General features: G+C 42.3%; 1 protein-coding gene across 1 annotated transcript in view; it reads left to right on the forward strand.

Moving 5' to 3' along the window:
- Window positions 1–13,388, forward strand: part of LOC309859336 (contactin-associated protein-like 3) — a gene marked incomplete at its 5' end in the record, with an annotated part of 227,730 nt that overhangs the window by 156,558 nt on the left and 57,784 nt on the right. The window contains 2 exons of the mRNA XM_082719986.1: window positions 7,209–7,315; window positions 11,246–11,365. Coding sequence (XP_082576112.1) covers window positions 7,209–7,315; window positions 11,246–11,365 — 227 coding nt within the window. The remainder of the gene's footprint in view (window positions 1–7,208; window positions 7,316–11,245; window positions 11,366–13,388) is intronic.

Genomic DNA, 13,388 nt, shown 5'->3' on the forward strand with positions numbered 1-13,388 from the left:
CTGTGTGTGGTGCTGGATATTAGTGAGACTTATTGTGGTGATCACATCACAAGATACAAATATTTACTCATTCTGTTGTACACCTGAAACTAATATAATGTTTTAAGTCAATTGTACCGCAATTAAAAAAAAAAGAAAGAAAGAAAGAAAGAAAGAAAACTCCTGAAACCATAGGACGTTAAAATCACGAAGTCTTGCAACTTTATTCAAACCGCCTTGTTTGTTACGCTCTTGGACTTTCAGGTTTTCTAGCTAAAAGGGATGGCTTAGCTTGATGACATTAAATTTTTTCTGTGCCTGGTATGTCTGCCCTTCCTGAAGTGGACTACCTTATGTTCCTGTTGAATAAACGAGCACGCTCCAGACACCCTCCCACACCCGTGTATGGCCAGCCTCTTCCAAGTTCACGCTGTGCAAAGTGCTTTGTGCAGTAAATCTGTTCCCAGTTTAATGGCACTAGTTGGAATCCCATGTCATGTCCAATAAAGTTCACATTGTGTTGCAATTTGGCAGTGTGTTAGAAAACTGTAAGTTCCAGTAGCTTAAAATATTAACTCATAAGAACTTGCTTTCCTTAATTCAGATGTTCATGGGTATCGTCTACATTCTGTTCATTTGTAGGGGCAAAAGGAGATTCAAAGAATTAGGCAAAGACTTTGAATCCTAATTTTCAGATTATGAAATATATGTTGTCATAGAAACTGGCTTCATCTGTAAGTTATAGCTTCCGCCAGCTCTGGAATCCTGAATCTCAGTATTCGGAGGGGATTCAGAAACACTCACTGGGAGGTAAGGTATAGCCCTCACTGATGGGAATGGATGTCAGTGGCTCAGGAGGGCCAGGGGTCAGGGGTCAGGTTGTTCAGTCATGGAGCTTGTGACGCTCACAGGAAGTTATTTCAGTGCCCTGGGAATTCCTGCACAAAGCATGATGCAATCACAGTGTTTCTCTTACATAAGAAATGCATGCTGCCCCTTTGTGCAGAAAGATCTTTAGCCAAAAACACACACAAAAACCCAAAAACAAACAAACAACAACAAAATATGCATGAGGTATGCCTGTGTGTGTGTGTGTGTGTGTGTGTGTGTGCGTGTGTGTATATCACCAAAATAGAAAGATTCCCCATATCACACCCAAAAAATGTTATTAGAAGTATGTACCAGCAATGGATAGGGACCCCTGGGATCTGGGATATTAAGTTACCTTCCCTGCTCAAAGCAGAAGCTGAGGTTCATGGAAACCCCATAAGTGTGTCTGAAAAGAGCCATCGGCGATTTGGCTGATGTAGCCAATAATTGTAATTTTTTATGTTTTTTGTGGTTTAACATCAGAAAACACATCCTTACTCTTCACTGTTAGAAACGTTCACTCTGCCTTAGTGCTTCAGGCCACACCTCCACCTCCATGTTCAATGCACCATGAAAGAGATTCACATGGAAATATGACAGAGCAGCCATCCATGCCAGGCTCTTGCTGGGCGCTTGCTCCGTGCCAAGCCCAGCCATCGCCAGCCCGCACTTTGCCTGTCCAGAGCCAGTCATGCTGTGTTCAGGTGAAGCTGAGATTTATGATTGAAATGCAGGCAATTTTGTAACTCTTATCTGTCAGGCAAAGGAGTTAATAATTCATGATGCATAACAGCATTCCTGGCCCAACTGCACAGCAGGTTATGAAAAGATGTTTGAAACCAGCTGGGGATACAGGAGACCTTCCGGAGCTGCACAAGGACTCATGCATATGGTGTTCTGTGCACCCCAGGCTCCCATGAAACTGGGAAAGCTGTAGGTTCTTGGGGACAAGGCTTCAGGAACAAGGTTATCGTGGTGAAGGATCATGTCTCACAGCAATTTTGTTTTGGACATTAGGATTTTGTGTCCTATAACTCAGGTTACACAGTCCTTTCCAGGTTTCTTTTAGGATCACAGGAATGCCACCTTGAACATCTCTAGGCATGGACTGTACTGATGGGGCCGCTTTGCCCACCTCTGTGGACTTTGGCCAGCGTTCATCTTCTAGATGCTAAATGCAGCATCACATACTCTACGTGTTATTTTTTAGAGATCAGTAGACTGAAGTGGAAGTTGTGGGGAGATTGTGGAGACATGCGGGACAGGTGCCTAATTTGTGCTATGACAAGGCAGGGCTATCAGAGAGGAGGGAGAGACACCTACCCTGGGGTGGAAAGTGGGTATATCAGTTGAGTGAGAGAGGCTGGACATCCAGCGAAGGTACAGCCATGAGCCCAAGCCAAAGTTCCACCATGAGTCTGCCTGTTTGAACATGGCTGCTGTAGAAATTGGGTGTCTGAGGATGAGCAGCAGGAATGGCGAGAGATGGGGTTGTCTGGCTGGGAAGGGGCTATGCTGCAGAGACCTGGTGGCCAGCTCAAAATCCGGACACTGATCTAAGGCTCCCCAGGAAGTCACTGAAGGCTCTGTGCTAGGAAGCCACTTGCACAGCTAAGCAATACTGCCGACGGGGGAAGATGCTTTGGGTGTGGGCCACAGAGACAGGGTGTGTGGCCCGGAGGCCAGGTAAGGACCTGCCTACCCATAGGAGAAGGGATGATAGCCTGAGGTAGGGAAGAGAAAAATGTAGATGACGTATACAGTGTTTGTTCAACAGAAGCACAAGCTGATGAGTGTGTGACTATGGGGGGATGGAGAGGGACAGGTCAGGATGACCTTTGGGTTCTGGCTTGGACAGCTAGATAAAGGATGGTATCACCACTCAATGGAACACTGAAGAAGAAGCACGATTTTTGGAGGTAGAGTCAAGAGGCTTAGTTATTAAATCTGAAGATATTTAGGGAATCATAGAAGTACAAAATCCTAAAGTTGAGAAGAATCTTAGGCATGACATCTATTGAAGTTTCCATCTCAAAGCGGGGATCTCTTTCTCACCGTAGAGAAGAGAATCTTGCTTCTGTTTTATCTTTCAGGAATGAGACCCTTGCCCATTCACCAAATGCTTCATCAGTGTCCTCTTTTCCACCCAGATTTCTACCACGAATCTTCATATTTCCTGCTGTAAGTTTAGGCACACTTTATCCCCATAGTCCAACAAGTACTCAGTGAATTCCCTTCATTGGCTCTCCTCTAGGCTAACGTCTGTTCTCTTAGCAATTGTTTAGAGGTCAAGGCGTTAAGCACTATCTCAATCCTGATTGTCCTCCTCTGCACCAACTGTGGCCAACATCTTCTCTAAATATGGAAGGGACCTGGTCCATGCATAATATGTAGGATTCATAACCTCCCTCCCCAAAGAAACTGGTGTAGACCAAGCTCACCTCATCTGCGTGTAAGCATCACCAGCAACCTGGACTTGTGGTTTCCACCAATCACAAACGTGGGGGTGTGCCGCCATTTTAGTTTTCTTACTATAGCTGGTGCCTCTCTCTGGTCTTCCTTGTTCATGCTGAGTCCTGCCAGGAAAGTTGGAGGTTTGAGGTAAGGAAGCTGACCTCAGGTGTGTAGAGTCAAGGAAACTGGTCTAAATAGATCAAGGACATGGGACAACAGTCACTAAGGAAAGGGCCCGGGTACAAACAGACCTGCTCTATAGTCATTGGAGGTGAAGAGATGTTCTTCCATTTTCCCAAGAAGCTCACTTTCTAGTTCTTGGCATGAAATCAGGTGTCTTCCATTCAAATGCCAGAAGACCTAGCAGGAGAGTGTTTCTGTGTGTCCTTTGAAAGACATTGGGCTCATTTCCAGTACCTTCCTACCAAATAGCAAAGGAGTGCTAACTGCATATAGAGTAGAAGGAACCAAAGTTACCCATTCCTTTGACTCCTTGAGAGAAATAGGCATTGAGCTCCAGAGGATAACAAGTACTTACATAAGTTCCTGCAAATGTATGAGACTTTTGAAGGACTATATCAAGAGCTTGAACTGTATAACAAGAGAGGCCATGTGGCTTGTCAGGACCCAAGTAATTTGCCTTTAAATTGATGTCGGTCTTCATTTCTACATCATTGAAAAGGTGTGATGCATAACATTCCTTTGTGAGGATATTAACAAATTTGTTTTACCCATTCCTCATTTGATGGACATGTAGGTTGTTTCTACTTTTTGACTCTTATGAATAATGCTGATATAAACATGAATGTACAGGTTTTTGTACAGCCCTGTGTTTTTGGTTCTCTTGGGCAGCTACCTAGGAGTGAAATTGCTGGGTCAGGGGTGAGTTTGTGTTTAACTGCTTGAGGAACTTCCAGATTGATTTCCACAGTACCATTTTATATTCCTAGCAGTGACATAAGTAGGGTCCAAATCATCTTGGTCCTGCCTACACCTGTTATGATGTCTTTTTGATGAGAACCATTCCAGTGGGTGAGAAGTGGCATCTCGTTGTGGTTTTGATTTGCACTTTCCAAATGACTAATGATGTCAAGCATGCTTACATACGTGTATTTTCCATCTGGTCATCTTTTGTAAGGCATCTGTTCATGATTACATATGTGTATTTTCCATCTGATCATCTTTTGGAAGGCATCTGTTCAGATCTTTTGACTCTTTGGACCCAGTTTTTAATTGGTTGTTCATTGCCCTTATTGTTGAATTTTTTAAAAGTTTTATCTGTATTTTGGATATCATCCTGTGTCAAATACAAATTTTGCAAACAGTCTTCCAGTCTGCGGCCTCTATTCTCATTCTCTTAAGTTTTAAATTTTAATGAAGCCTGAATTATCAATTTTTTCTTTCATAGACCATGTCTGAAAAGTCATTGCCATGCCCAAGGTCAGCTAGATTTTTGACCTGTGTTCTCTTCTGGGAATTTAATAGTTTGGTATTTTACAATTAGGTCTATGATCTAAGTTAGGTTAACTTTAAATTCTTTTAATCTATAACTGAAACACAGTTTAGTTTAGTTTAGTTTAGTTTAGTTTAGTTTAGTTTAGTTTAGTTTTAGGTGTACAATAGAGTGAGTCAGCCATTATATACATTATGAAACAATCACCCTGAATGGTGTTGTTGCCAAGTGTCACCACACAAACTTATTACAATATTATTGACTATATTCGCTATGCTGTATTTTTCATCCCTGGCATTTATTTTATAACCAAAGTCTGTACCTCTCAATCCCATTCACATATTTTGCCCTTCTCCCCTCCCCCATTACCTGGCAACCACTAGTTTGTTCTCCTATTTATGAGTCTACTTCTCTTTTTTATTGTCTTTTGTTTGCTTACTTGTTAGGTTTTTTTCAGATTCCAACATTCAAATGAAATCATATGGTATTTGTCTTTCTCCATCTGACTTATTTCACTGAGCATAATACCTTCTAGGTCCATCCATGTTCTATCAGATAACAAGATTTCATCTCTTTTATGGCCAAGCAGTCTACTATTTTGTGTTTATATACATATTCCTTGTCCACCCATCTGTTATGACTACTCAGGTTGCTTCCATGTCTTGACTGTTGTAAATAATGCTTGCAATGAACATAGGGTGCACGTATCCTTTGGAATTAGTGTTTTTGTTTTTCTTGGATAAATACCCAGATGTGGAATTGCTGGATCATATGTCATTTCTATTCTTACTTTTTTGGGGAACTTCCATACTGCTTCTGTAGTTGATGCACCAGTTTACATTCCCACGAACAGTGCACAAAGCTTCCCTTTTCACCACATTCTCCCTAACACTTGCTATTTCCTGTCTTTTTGATACTAGCCATTCTGAGCAGAGTGAGATAAAATCTCATCGTGGTTCTGATCTGCCTTTCCCTGATGATGAGTCATGAACATCTTTCCATGTGTCTGTTGGCCATCGGATGGCCTCTTGGGAAAACATCTGTCCAGATTCAGTGCTCATTTTTTAATTTGTTATTTGTTTTTCTGATGTTGCATTATATCCACTCTTTATATATTTTAGTTATTAAGCTCTAATCAGATATATGATTTGCAAATATCCTCTCTCATTCGAAAGGTTGCTTTCTTGTTTGTTGATGGGACAAAACTTTCTTAGTTTGTTGTAGTCCCAATAGTTTATTTTTGCTTTTGTTTCCCTTGCCTGAGGAGGCATATCTGGAACAATATTGCTAAGGCTGATGGGCAAGGGTTTACTGCTTATATTTGCTTCTAGGAGTTTTATGGTTTCAGGTCTCACATTTAGGTCTTTATACATTTTGAGTTTATTTTTGTGTATGGTGTAACAAAGTGGTCCAGTTCTGTTCTTTTGCACGTGGATGTCCATTTTTCCCAACATTCATTGAAGAGACTGTCTTTTCATCATCATATATTCTTGTCTCCTTTGCCATAGATTAATTAACTATACGATCATGGGTCTATTTCTGCACTCTCACTTCTATGCCATGGGTCTCTGTGTCTGTTTTCATGCCAGTACCATACTGTTTTGGTTACTGTAGCTTGGCAGTAGTTTGAAATCTAGAATTATACCTCTAGCTTTGTTCTTCTTTCTCAAGATTGTTTTTGACAATTCATGGTCTTTTGTCATTCCATAAAATTTTATGATTTTTTTTGTTCTAGTTCTGTAGAAAGTACTATTGATAGGGATAGGGAAAGTACTATTGATAGATGAGAAGGACTGCATTCAATAGGTAGGTTGCTTTGGGCAGCAGGATGTTTTAACAATACTAATTCTTCCAATCCATGAGCATAACATGTCTTTCTGTCGGTTTGTGTCATCTCTGGTTTCTCTCATCAATATATTATAGTTTTCCAGGTATAGGTCTTTCACCCCCAAACACTCTTCTAGCCCCTAATGTCTCAGTTTGCTAATGCCCCATTTGTCAGAGCAAGTCCCATGCCCAACCCAGGTTGAAAATGGCTAAGCCTCTTGGTGGGAGGGTCTGCAGGTCCCACTGCAAGGACATGGAGGCCAGGAGGGGAACAGGTGCATCTGGCCGCCTTTGGCCTTTGCTAGCACTTTGACTCTGATCATGGATGAAACCAATCTTGCCTTATTTGTGAAAAAGCAAACACATTTTTTTGATAGAATGCAATGTGTAAAAAATTGATCTGCTGCCAGTACAGAACAATTGGTAGCATCTAGTGGGTTTCTTATCCGTGGTGGGTACTACATTACAAAACCTTCTTGACAGACCCAGCAGGTTTTGTCCACGGTCTCATTTTTCTCCCGAAGGCCCTGTCAGTATCATGTTTCACTGTAGCAGGTTAGCGCTAAGACACACATTTTCTCCTGACAGAACGTGGGGAAAAGCCAGTGTATCTGTTTTCTTGCAGGTGTTTGCCCAGCTACTGTGAACACGGGGGCGAATGCTCCCAGTCCTGGGACACCTTCAGCTGTGACTGCATGCACACTGGATACACGGGTGCGACCTGCCATTCCTGTAAGCCTCACACATCACTGTCCCAATTTCCGTGCAGTTCCTTTTTCCTTTTCGTGATTTGGTGTATATATGTCTGTATCTGTGCAAGCATGTGGTGGAGAACAACAAAACCAGGGAATTTTAGAGACTAATTTGTGTCTGGTTTGGTTATTTATTTATTTTAGTAGTGGGAGGGGCTGGAGGAGAGGGAGAGAGAGAATCCCACCCCTGTATGGAGCCCGACATCAGGCTCGATCTCATAACCCTGAGATCATGACCTGAGTTGAAATCAGGAGTCAGACACTTAACTAACTGAACCACCCAGATGCCCTTGTATGGTTTATTTTTAATCAATTTTATTTCCTAGTCATGTTACAACAATGCATGGAAATCTGTAGTATCAAATAGGACAGGGAAAAAAAAATAAAATAGGAGGCAAAGGAATATGTATAAGAAGATAAAATATAACAAAAAGTGAAAAAACAAGCTCCCTCTCCCCCAATACAAAAATCAATCTAGATGGCATGGTGTTGTTACTTGTTCCGTTCCTTGGGTTGGACCCAACTTTGGTTCTCAAGTCCTGTCTGCCAAAGAAAGAGGACAAAGCACTGATGGGGAGAGTCTCTGGAGGAGCACAGGGGATGGGAAATACCATGGGGGTTTTCTAGATGCCATCCAGAAGCCAGGCAAACGTTCAGGTCCCTTGTAATCTTGATGCTCTTTGATGATGGTGGTGGTTTACACACTGGGGACTTACCGCATGCCTATGGTACCCTCACTCTGTCTAGTTCTGCACGTTTCAACTCCTTTAATCTTCAGAACTGCCCTGGAAGTAAGTGCTTTATTTTCCACACTGTGCACTTGGGGAAAGACAGAGGTCAGCACCTTTGACCGTGGTGACACCGCTACCAGCGAGGGCTCTCGACCACCTCTCTGTCCTATTTCTTCCACCTTGAATATTGTCTCTTTCCTGAAGAATTATTTTCTCAATTTCATAGCTAAACATACTTTATTGACCTCTAATTCATTACTACTAGAAGCTCACAACAGAGCCCCGAGATCCTCACTGCTTTCTAATTAGTAGCTTTTGTTGTTTATGTTTTTATTCTACTTTTTCTTTTTTGTGTGTATCAGTGACATTTTTTAAATTTTATTTATTTTTATTACAATTCCATTCATTAACACATAGTGTATTATTAGTTTCACAGGGAGAGGTCAGTGATTCATCCATCTTCTATAATACCCAGTGCCCCATTCCATCCCATGCCCTCCTTAAAGCCCATCACCTAGTGACCCCATCCCCCCACCCCTTCCCCTCTAGCAACCCTCGTTTGTTTCCATAAGGATCTATTATGGTTTGTCTCCCTCTCTGATTTCATCTTATTTTATATTTCCCTCCCTTCCCTTATGCTCCTCTGTTTTGTTTCTTAAATTCCAATTTCGAGTGAGATGACATGATGGTTGTCTATCTCTGATTGACTTATTTCACTGAGCATAATACCCTGTAGTTCCATCCATGTTGTTGCACATGGCAAGATGTCATCTGTTCTGATGGCTGAGTATTATTCCATTTTATTTTCACACCATGTCTTTTTTGTCCATTCATCCATCAGTGGACATCTGGGCTCTTTCCCTGGTTTGAATATGGTGGACATTGCTGCTATAAACATTGGGGCACACGTGCCCCTTTGGATCAAGACATTTGTATCTTCAAGACAAACACCCAGTAGTGGAAATGCTGTGTCATAGGGTAGCTCTATTTTCAACTTTTTAAGGAACCTCCATACTGTTTTCCAGAGTGGCTGCCACCATTTCTGAGTCCCTTCTTTTGTAGCATGTCTTCCTTCTCTGGGCCTTTAGAGAGATAGCATGACATGAAAATTCACTGAGCAAAGCATGGATTGTCCCATATCAAACCTTAAGTGAACTGAACTTCAGGGAAGCAGGCATCATTGTTGGGATGAGAAGGCCCGGTCCCCAGCCCGGATCTGTAGAGGAGCCAGGAGGCTCTGCAGACAAAGGGAGGTCACTCCCTGCCTCAAATCCCATAAGTTCAACCAGAGCAATTCTACCTGCATCTCTATTTACTATTATGATGCCAGGTAAGAACTTGCCGAGGTAACTATTTGGAAGGAGCTGGGCATCTGGGCAGTCTGAAGCTGAGTGACTGGTCTAGAGTTGCAGCTAGGAATGGGGTGGCCTCCTACTTACAGTGTCTGCCCATCACATTGAGCAAGGTGTCCTACATAGACTTAATGACTAAAATAGAGTTGCTAAAGTGTTATCAGTAACTCTGATTTAAACATCACTCCAAAAAACTCTGATTGAAAAAGTCCCAGGCATTATAAAAAAGGGTCTTTCACTCATGGCCTTCATAATTTGATTTAGTCAAATGACTGAACTGACTTTACTGTGATTCTCTGTCTACCGAAGTGAAGGTGGGATAGTTCCAAAGCCACAGGAAGGGATCAGAGATGACAAGATTTTGGTGTAAGGGTCCAGTGAATGTGTCTGCATTCACACGTACAGCAGGTATCTTTCTAGTGTTTCCTTCGCTACCTCTGGTCCCCAAGCAGGCCCAGCCCCAACCCAAATGTAACCACCATTAGCACTTTGCGTCTGTCCCTCTAGACACTCTCCTAGGTGGTTATGAGCATATTTATGTATTTGCAGAAACACAAACATGAGTGGGCAAACTGCCAGCATGTCCATGTTGTCTCTGTGGCCATGAGTGGATGGTGCTAGGCGTGTGACAGATGGGGGCCAATCTAATCTGACACACTGACACTCAGCCATAATTTATAAACGAATGCCATATTTTGCAAAATCCTTGGGCAGGCAGACATGACTTTGATCTTCTTCTGTGAGAAAGGAGAAAATCCCTCTGCCATGGCTGCCCCACCTCTCCCGGATTCTCTTCACTCTTCAAAAGAGGCAGAGATTTAAAAGGTAGATAATTCAGCAAGCTTAGAATGTTGTCTGTTCTCACCCACTCTCAGCCCCCTCTGTCCCTGCTAGGATCACTCCGCTCTATGGCTCTGGCCTGGCCACTTGCAGGTCTGTGTTCATGGATGCCAGGTCTCAGCCTTAGGGGGGCTGAGGGACCCAGTCTGCATTGTCCTTAACTGGCTGCCATTAGCCACTTCTCAGGTTTTCAAAGGGTCTTTCCTGTCAAGGAAATAAGTGAGACAAGTGGGAGCTATTACTCAGTTGATTAGTTATTTAAACTTATTCTGAACATTGATTAAGTCCATCATCTACTGATGTTAGTCACTTGCCTTGTGATAGCAAAATATTTATTGCACGTATAAAAAATTTAAATAAGAATCAGGATATGTTGAAACTACTGAGAGATATTTCAAATATATATATATATACATATATATATGTATATATATATATATATATGACTTTCAATTTGCTTGAATAATCATTTGTGAAACATTTCAGGAAATTTCCTTTTAAAACACACATTATAAATGAAATAAAGGAGACTTGCTGATTTAGAAAACTCCTCTGGAAAGTAATGCATTGCACAGGTAGATTGTTTTAAGTAAACAGAGGCTATAACTACTGAGTAATTTAATACATCGACGTGGTTATTAGGTAATAACAGATCACTTAATGAGACGAAGCCAGTGCACTTCTGAGGCTTAGATATCATGGGGCACAATAGAAGGAGATAGCGTGAGGCCAGTTACTGTGGTTTTGGAATAAATCTTGTTGCTAGAGCAGGAGGGTTCAGATACAAAAGATGATAACCTCTTAAAATCTTTCGCTCCAAGTTTCAGGGTCTTCATGCTGCCTGACTGACACAGGGGAGCAATCCCCTAAAGAAACTGTTCTGGAGAGCAAGGCAGAATGAGTATCACTGGGGAAAGCATCCCATCACTAAGGACAGGGAGGACTCCCTCTCACTGCAGCCCTGTCTGAGACCCCTGTCCTTTGCAGCTCTGTTCGAGCAGTCCTGTGATGCCCACAGGCACAGAGGGGACTCCTCAGGGTTCTACTATATTGATTCAGATGGAAGTGGCCCGCTGGGACCTGCTCTTGTATACTGCAACATGACAGGTATGCTAATGATACACTTTATTGTGCCCATTAAGCTCGTGTGATTGGTTGCTGTGTGCAAAACCACCAGGTTTAGCTCTGTCGAGTAATGTGTGTGTTCCTGTGCAACTATGTATAAGCAATATTTCATTTTCCCTAGAAACCCAGTTATACATGGTGGATGGATACAGGTATGTCATAGGCAAGTCCTGCAAAGGATCAGTGTGTGTACCATGGTGAATGGCTGGAGCCCATGATCTGATGCAATTCTGAACGCCTCCGTGTGTGTGTGTGTGTGTGTGTGTGTGTGTGTGTGTGTGTGTGTGTTGGTGGCCACATCTTCTCTTCTGTGCTCACGTCACATTTCACCAGCAGAAACAACACTCCTTTACAAACTTCCCATGCTACTCTAGTGGTGTGGACCTGGTGGGAACTTTGGCAACCTTAGAGTTTGACCCTGCAAAGTCCGAGACACTGGTCAGAAAAAAAGTCAGCTGTAAATGGTTTTCAGGTACTCCTGACCTGGTTATAATTTGCTTTCTCTGCTCTGGCTATGTGTCACCCCAATAGGGTTGCAATTTCTAGATGGAAGGAGTCATTTATGGTGGAATTGACAATGGTGGTTTGTGACAAGCTGGAAGTTCTGCTGTAGTTTCCATACCTATACTCACTGCATACATAAAATCTGAGCATTTGGGTGATAGTGAATCTAGTGTTGATCTGAATTGGATCAATTACATTATCCAGCCCCCAAACTACCCCCAACTTAGCACTGGATGGATGTATGACTGTTGGGGGCTTTGGGGCAAGCATCTTATCATAGGAACTGACCAAAACATTGCAACGGAATAAGAGGTAAATATATTGACTTACTTTACTGAAAGGTATGTGATGTGTTAAGTACGTAAGGATCTTTCTAGATATTCTGGGCTCCAGTGGTTGTAACAGGCCTTCAACTTACTCAATTTCTGCTTGGTTTTCATGGCTCGAGTGAATGCCAAGAACAGAGAAAGCTAAATAAAGATGCGGGCACCCCAGTTATACATTCTACTTTTATCAATCACATGCCTAATTATCACAGAAGTCTAGGACCTATTAAAGATTTTCATATATTTTTTCCTATAAGCAAAGTTCCTTATACACTGAAAAATTTCAAGATCCGGAGAAAAGTGAAAATGATCCCAGCTGGCAAACTGCAAAGATGAGCAAGTTTTCAATGACTGAAGCTGTTTTCTTGATAATTAGCTGCTGGCAGGGTTAGTAAGGCCGAGGTCACATTTATTAAAAAAGAAAAGAAAAGAAAAGAAAAGACATTTGCTGCCAAAAGCCATGATAGATGGCTAATTTCCTGATTGTCTGCAGTGTATGGTTATAATAAAAGAAAAATAGTTCAATCATGCAAGTGGACTGACTCATGGTCCAGGCTTCACCAGGTAGCTTTCATTGTGCGTATTTATAAAGTGCCTTCAGAATGTACTGCTGGCTCATAGGCACTTGTTTTAATACAAATTTCATAACATCGCTGATGTGTTTTGATGGTCTGTCATTGCTGCTGTCTTTTCAGAGTGAGCTCACTAGCAGAGGGGAGAGTAGTTACGGTCAAAGTGCAGAGAGAAAGCAAGAACAGATCTCAGGTTTTGATTTTGGGTAACACAAGAAACTATCTGATGACATATAAGTCAGGGTTTTGTTTGCTATTTTTTATCCTCAAGGCAAGAAGAAGCCTCTGAAAGGTAAAATCTCTTGGCCAATTTATATAAGAGGAAGGCCTCACAGACTGTCTCCTGAGGATGCGAATCACTTTTCTCCCAGGCATGACTCCAAGGAATGTCCAAGTAATGTCCCACACTGAAGAGTTGAAAAGACAGTGCCCCAAAACATGGAGCTCCTGTGTTCTTGGTACCCACTCTGCACTGGGCTCAGCAGTAACCACAGCAGAGAGCGGAGGAGAACACTCCCCGCCCCTGGTGTGTGGTAGGCAGGTCAGTGTGCAGAACCAGAGCCCTGAGAGCTGCTGCTGGAGCAGGTGGCTGGTGCGTGGCAG

Source organism: Mustela nivalis (genome assembly GCF_964662115.1).
Source record: "Mustela nivalis genome assembly, chromosome: 2".
In the NCBI taxonomy this organism is placed as follows: domain Eukaryota; kingdom Metazoa; phylum Chordata; class Mammalia; order Carnivora; family Mustelidae; genus Mustela; species Mustela nivalis.